The following is a 7,500-nucleotide window of genomic DNA, read 5'->3' as shown; positions in this document are numbered from 1 at the left end:
ATGTTTACAAAATTCTGTCGCTTATAAAACTCGATCCTTTCAAGATACAGGCTTCAAACATCAATAACTGAAATCGCTTAATTGTCTAGTTTTCAATGATACCACATCAAGGTTGTGCCACAGACGAAACCGTGTTAAATCTTTTTCTTTAAGGAGACAGCTATATTTAACATACGTGCTTTGCAAATTCACTTGAATCCGATAACACGGGTTCAAAAATTTTTATCGGACGCTTGATTCAACTTTCCTTTCATGTTTGGTACTGTTGTAAAGCTCTATCTGTCTACTTTATCACCATATAAGAATTAAGTCATCATATTTTAATCCCGCAAAGGAAACCGAGAGTGCGTTTATTAAAGTCAGAGAGATCGTACTCAGTTGACTATAGTCTTCCATTTGCCATTCTGTACAAAATCCTGTCGGTTACATAACTCGTTCCTTCCAAGATAAAGGGAATGGGGCCAGTATGAGGGATTACTTCTCTTACCTTTATAATCTCTTGCCGCAGTATAATATTGATCTTAACTCGCTTTATTACTGGGTTGCCAAACCCAGTCGTAATCTGCGTTTCATTTGTTTCCCGTGTCATGAAAAGTCTTTCCTGTCCCTCCCCTACTAAGTAGTGTCATGGTGTGTAGAGTATTGTGCGTGCATGTCTGGTAAGTTTGAGGGGGTACTACAAATGCATGTATTTTATCCGGTGGACACAGTAGAATATTTAACTTAACCTGCAATGGCAGCGTTTTAGTGGATCTTTAAAAAAAGATACCCTTATGGAGCTCAATAATGAATAGCCAATCGGATAAACAAGACAGGCGGTGAAAAACAAATATCTGCAATCTTCAGAGCGACGAGTAATGGTCTTCGACAACAATTGCATCTTTTGCGGTCGGATATCATCAGATGAGCTTTTTTTCTAACGTTGTTTGGCTAACTGTGGTGTTATATACAAGACTGAAACCAAATGGCAAATTCCATATGCGTTTAAAAGGAGTCGAACGCCTTGAATGCATCACATTGTTACTGAAGTCGCATCTCAGTTGTCTGGCAATTTGCATTTATTTTGTACTCAACTTTGCACAGTCTTCAGGTAAAAAAAAAGTGGAAATGTGACAGTGAAGAATTACTTGAAAGAAAGCTTGTCTATTTTGTGCTTAATTATTCACGGAAAAGGTTCTTCCGAAAAGGGTTTCATCCTGAACTGAGAAATTTATTTATTCGTATACTGTATGGTTTGTGACATGGATTGTTTCTTGTTTGCAAGCTCGCAATTGAAACAAACCAACATTAATTGTTGACTTCAGTTTACAGTGTCCCAAGTTAGTGCTCCAGGACTCCAGCGCTAGAACGGTTAGACACTTTCAATAAATTTCCTTTCCTTTCTTTTCCTTTTTATGAAGTCGTTTGTAATAAAAAGCACGCAATGATATTCTAAATGGCCACCCTGCTTATCATTGATCGATAACACAGTAGAGGAAACAGGAGAAATAAATAACGCTGTTTATCTTCTAGTCACCTGAGTCATTACTGCAAGACGATTATTTTCCTCACGCTCAGAGAATGTCGTGTCGCGATTACTGAGAAGACATGATCCCAGCAAAGTTGAGGGCACATCCGCCATCAACAAGAAAGTAAAATCAGAGAGAGGGGGGGGGGGGGGGGGAAGGAAAATTGATTTGACGCTGCGTAGACCAGGAATGGTACGAAAAAGGGGTATGAATAAATTGTTATTTGCTGACGCCCTTGTATCATGTCTATGCTTATCATTAACATAGAAAATATAATCTTTAAAGTACTGAGGGCAACAGCCATTAATAATCTTGTGCGTTAAACATTTCTCATTCGTATGACATCATCAATAGGTAACCAGCCAAGCTTACTAAAAAGTTGAACAGAATTATCAGAAAACCTAGCATCTACGATTAGGCTGGCAAAACGCTTTTGGACTCTCAATATTCGAAGTAAATTTTCATTTTTGGTGTTTTCCCACACTGTGCAACAATATTCAAATAACGGCCGAATTAATGTATTATATAATAGATTCCTTACCCGATTATTAAGATATGTCTTAGCTCTTTTAAGCAAACAAATCCTAGCTTAAACATCTACTTGGCTTATCACCAATTGAATGACTAATCGAGCTACGTCGGAATTATATATCGGAGGGGTCATTTTTGTTAGTTGGCCGGTATAAAAATTCCACATAAACAAAGTTCTAGAGATAATAACATGACCCTCACAGAATTCATTTGTACCTTTATCTTTTGCAGGTCCATTGTTTTCAATGATTCAAGGAACATGTGTTTTATTGTAATGATAATTAAAGCAAACAGTTCAAACTGAATGCAAATTAACCATTCATTGAAAGCAAATGAAAAAAAAACTTCTGACCCCAAAAACGGAATAAGTATCAATTGAATAAGTTTTGGTCTTTGTAGTTGCGGGGATGATTATTTTAAAACTCTTATATATTGGGTTGGTGTTTATCTTTTGGATTTGTAAATACCCCTTTTTGTTCGTATTTGTAAGAAAACCGCAGGATACCAATTTTATCACTGGAAAAGCGTTATTCTTTGTTTCGTTGATGTTTTAAATGTTTAAAACATTGCATTGAACAAAAACTTTGTCAAGTAAAGGAAAGAAACATTCGATTGGGAATCTTGAAAAAAAGCAGAGATTCGAAGGTTGTCAAGGTTATGGAATCTTAGTCTTTGACAGACGGCACTTACATTTTAAACTGACAAATGGAGATAAAACTGCGGTCGATCGTGAAGAGGGCTTCAAAGGGGGAGTGTCATTCCACGTTATTTGAGCTTAACTTTGAGGACCAAAAAAATCATGTGTTTAAATCGATGGGGACAAAAATCATTCAAATTCAATATTTAAATTTTTTGATATAAACATTTTTCCTCCGGTCACTTTACTGTAGGAGAGGAGGTTTTGTTGAACAATAGAGGCCACTGGGATACCACTAAAGAATCTGAGATGGCAACGGGAGCTCGTGGGCCCTTGTTCCAAGCCAGCTGTCAAAAATAGAAAATAACATCAATTTTACGGGGTCTTATAAACGACAACGTAGAGAAGTAGATCCTAAGGATTCTTAATTTATGACCTAGGATCGCAGAGACAAAGAAACCAAAAAGACAGATTTTGTGTAGCTATAGGGCTCTTTATTACATATATATTCAAATAGTTTTATCCACCTCAACAGCTTATCTTTTACTTTTGATCTACACTTACAAAAGGTACCACTTCTCTTATAGCGCGTCATCGAGCAACACAAGATATAATCATCGCATTTTATCATTTAGGAGGGAGACAAGTCGCCTTTTAAACAGCAGCCTGTAGAGCACTTTTTGTAGAATAGTCGTGATTTTCATTTTAAATGAACTGTAACAAGGGTTGCAGACTACCTGACCACCATAATCAGAGATCTTGTCATGTTTGATTGCTGTGAAATGGGTAACTTCGACCTCTTAGTTAATCTGTGAAAGCGCTCATTTAGAGGATTTTCTAGAACGCCCCGTGCATTTTCTTCGGAACCTTAAGTAAAAGCAGTAGAGTCAGTCGTGATGTAATTCAGCGGATTTCTCCATGAATAATATATCCCATGATTCTAAAGTCCACTCTAAACGAGATGGCGGATTCTGCCAGAACGTCCGGAGGACAGCACCAGTTTCAGTAATTCGACTGCTGCGGTGTCACATGGAAAAGTGATTGCATCGGTAACTTAAGTTGGAGAAAGCGCTTGTTTTATTTATATAATGATAATTCACGTATTTATTTCCTTCCGTCTTCGTTTGCTTCGCACACCTTCCTGTATTTGTACCCCGATTCGATATTGGGAAGGAACGGCCGGGGAATAGAAATAGAAACGACAACAAACCAGTAATCAAGGACGAAAAGCCCAGCCAAAGCGTGACATAACTATTCCCTAGCTAAAATTCCTCAAGAAAAATGTAGCGACAGTTAGACCACTTGGTTTATGGAAAATTTGTAATTTTCTGTTTCAGTATTCTTCTTTGAGCCTTTTTTCATTTTTAAATATTGATCATTGGATAACGCAATTCTCGACTCATTGGTTCAGCCATCTTTGTTGGGGATTAACCATGATGTTCATTAAAATCGACACCCTGCTTTTGCCATAAAGCGTTACTGTGACCATATAAAGTCAATGTACGCGTCATAAAATTAATTTTGTTACAGGAAACAAAACGACTTAAGGTGGCTGGAACCAGTTACCAGTTTCATTACTTTTTAGGACCTTTTTGTTAGAAGGGTTGTCACTACAAAACTGTATCACGTAAAAGAAATGTTATAATACCATACCAAACACCAATTATTGCTTAACAAAATGCTCTCACTATTTTGACGTAATAGGTTACCATGGCAACATGAAAGCTCTCCAAAAATACCCTATATTTCGTCTTTACTTGCTTATATCTCAAAAATGAACTCGGTGAACCCCATTTTTTATTGTAAAATAGTAATTAGCAATTTGAGATACCATTATCTGCAAAGTTAAAAAAAATTCTTGGGAACCAATTTAGGGCTATCTTAAATTATCGAAAATTTAAGGTAGCTCTGAAGTGGCTATCGCTTAAAGGTGCAAGGGACAACGATACAAAATTGCCAGTTTGGCTCAAAACTCTATCCCCGGTTCAACGAAAAGAGATAAGATGATCGAAGTCAAATGGGCACTATTTTTTTTTGGTCATCCATAAATGGAGGATTCCCGTCAGGAATCCCTTCAGTGCTTCCAAAACTAAAAATATAGTAATTGTACGTTTGTGCGCCACGTAGTTCTTTCGAATGGACTGGATTGGATTTAACGGGATTACTTTTGCTGGGTAGAATATCAGTTCAGTGTTGGACGACAACAAAGTCTTCGAAGAATGTTTTTGAATTCGTGATTAAATCTCTCATTGAGAAAGATGTACAGGCAGGGATTAATGGCGCTATTGGCATGCGAGAGGAAGAAAAAACTTGCTTCCAAGTGGCCGACTTTCACAAGCTCTAAAAAAGTGTCCGTGTAATAGTGAGCCATCAAATGTATGATATGGGCCGGCAACCAACAGAGTGCAAATGTCAAGACGACTATAATGAGCATGCGCAACACTTTACGCTTTGACGTCTGGTTTTGACGTTCCTGATGCGCCGTAGACTCACCGGGAGTCTTGCGTGACCACAAGTGGCGCCCAATGCGAATATAAAGCGCCGCTATAACAGCCAGTGGGATTAAATAAAGCACCACAAACGTGATCATGAAAAAGACCCTCCCAATCTTGGACCGCGTTTCGTGGTTGTTGGACAAGTAAGTCCAAACCATTTTGCACTCCCATTTGTCACCTTTATCAGCAGGGACGCTGTCATATAACACCAGATACAACGAGAAGTACAGCGAGGAAGAGATCCAAATGACACAGGTGATCAGTTTGGTGTTGCGAATAGCAGGAATGTGAGCAAAAGGATGAAGGATGGCGAAATAGCGATCCACCGAGATAAATACGAGCGTGATTATGGAGGCAGCTATTGATAGGACTCCGGCGAAATGGACAAACTTGCAAGTTACTGCACCAAAACTTCCCGAGAGCCAGGTCTGTCCAAGGTAGAGGAATTTTACCTACAAAGAGGATCACATATCGGTATAAATATAAGAGTAAGGATTGCACGGTTGGTTGGTGCGCGGCCTTCTTTGCGAGAGATCCCCAGTTGGATTCTTAGTAACCTCACATCCTTGCTTCGACTTCTTCCATTCTGCGTAGCTTCAGATAGCATTAAATACCCTTAAAACGGAGTACTGATGGAAAGAGGGAGGTAAAATGAACGCACTATCGGCTTCCTGGGAGAATACCCTCGCTCTAGAGGGTAAAGGAACTTCCGACGTTAAATAAGGTGTACATTTACCTTTACCTAAATGCAGAGGCATTTTGTGCATCTGGCTTACTTAAACAAAGAGCTTTAAGAGGAAACAAAAGTCTCATAACTTCTCATATAACAATTGGAAAAAATTCTTATAACTTTTCATATGAAAATTCATTCTCGTCACCAGAGCCTCGGATCGACCCAAGGCTCTTGGAAACTCTATGTAGGAGAACATGCGCCGTAGTGTTCTCACAGCCTCGTGCTAACATGAATGCACCAATTAGAGACGATTTTGATTGTTGTTCACGAAAACCAATGAGAAAACACTTTGGTTCAGGGTTCCCCAGAGCTCTTCTCTCGCTCTGTCAAGAGAAGAGCTCAGGGGTCGAGATTGATGAAAATTGAAAAATTAAGCTGTAACGGACAAGTATACAAAAAGGAGGTTTTAGGGCCGGTTTACATGATACGATTTTTGTCGCATGCGAGAAGCTTACGACAGGCCTACGACACGAATTACGATTGTCGCAGCGTTTTAAACCCATTTTAAAATGCTACTACATTTTTTCTGACGTCCACAACAATCGTAGTGGCTCTGTCGTGAGCCGTTGTCGCATGCGACAAAAATCGTACCGTGTAATTATAAATCGGCCTTAAATCGGACCTTAGGAAGTCTCGCATTGTTTTACCTTTTGAAGCCTGCACAGGCTTAGCCCACAATCTCCCGTTGAGTGAGTGTGTAATAGCTTGTATGTTAGTAAAGATTGTTGGATAGGCCGAAAAAATACGAGAACCAAAAAATTTCAGTTTTCACGCACATGATAATCGATAGTGATTTTAACCGAGACAACATGTTTGCATTAGAATGTAGTCACAATATAATGATGCAAGACTGGCTGTACTGCTGTGAGGATAAATTTACATTTTTTGTTTTATTAATGTGTTTGTCAGGTACAGCCTAACTTTATCAGAGAGTTAAATGATTTTCACAGTATCAATAGAGATCTTTAGCAACGACGACAGCGACATCAACAGCAACGAGAACGTCAGCAATTTGCATATTTGGTGGTCAAAAACAATTGGCAAAAACAATAGCTTTGCACGCTCTGCACGTGCGCTTTTAATTTTTTGTTCATTTGTTTGCCATCGTTGACAAGACCGCGAAATGACCAAATTTGTGCTTTTATGGCTTGAAACTATATTTTGAGATGACGTTGTCGTTACCGATAAAAATGTTCGTCGTTAAACGTGAATTCGCGTCATTGTAATCACTTCGCGACTATTCCAAGGATTTTAACGTGAAAAAGGGGTGGCAAACCTACAATCGTGGACAAAACTCTAAAGAAAATTACCCTTTCAAGCGCTTTTAGTTGTAAGCAAACAATTCCACCCCCCTCCCCCGTCTCAATGTTGCTTTCTGGGGGTCGGTCACGAACAGTTTCCTGGCAATCAACATTTTCCAAATCAATATTGGATAGGGGGAGGGGGGAGGGAGAAGAGGTAACTGCTGTGAAATTCACAAGGGAGAAGTAGTGAAAAAGTGCTTTTTGTCAGTTTTTGTACGGTTTTCTCAACGAGTTTCATCCACGATTGTACTATGAAGGGCGCTCAGTTTAGGGGAGAAAATGAAAATTTATC

The 7,500-nt window shown here is 38.9% G+C and overlaps 1 protein-coding gene across 10 annotated transcripts in view; it reads right to left on the bottom strand.

Annotated features, from left to right (window-relative positions):
• Positions 1 to 3,154: 3,154 nt before the first annotated feature.
• Positions 3,155 to 7,500, bottom strand: part of LOC137975786 (tachykinin-like peptides receptor 99D) — a 19,445-nt gene continuing 15,099 nt past the window's right edge. For all 10 annotated transcript variants that reach the window (XM_068822970.1, XM_068822972.1, XM_068822977.1 and 7 more), the window contains one exon: positions 3,155 to 5,623. In XM_068822970.1, coding sequence (XP_068679071.1) covers positions 4,859 to 5,623 — 765 coding nt within the window. In that variant the 3' untranslated portion in view covers positions 3,155 to 4,858. The remainder of the gene's footprint in view (positions 5,624 to 7,500) is intronic.

This window comes from Montipora foliosa, chromosome 11 (genome assembly GCF_036669935.1).
Source record: "Montipora foliosa isolate CH-2021 chromosome 11, ASM3666993v2, whole genome shotgun sequence".
In the NCBI taxonomy this organism is placed as follows: Eukaryota; Metazoa; Cnidaria; class Anthozoa; order Scleractinia; family Acroporidae; genus Montipora; species Montipora foliosa.
This window is presented reverse-complemented; position numbering and strand designations above follow the sequence as displayed.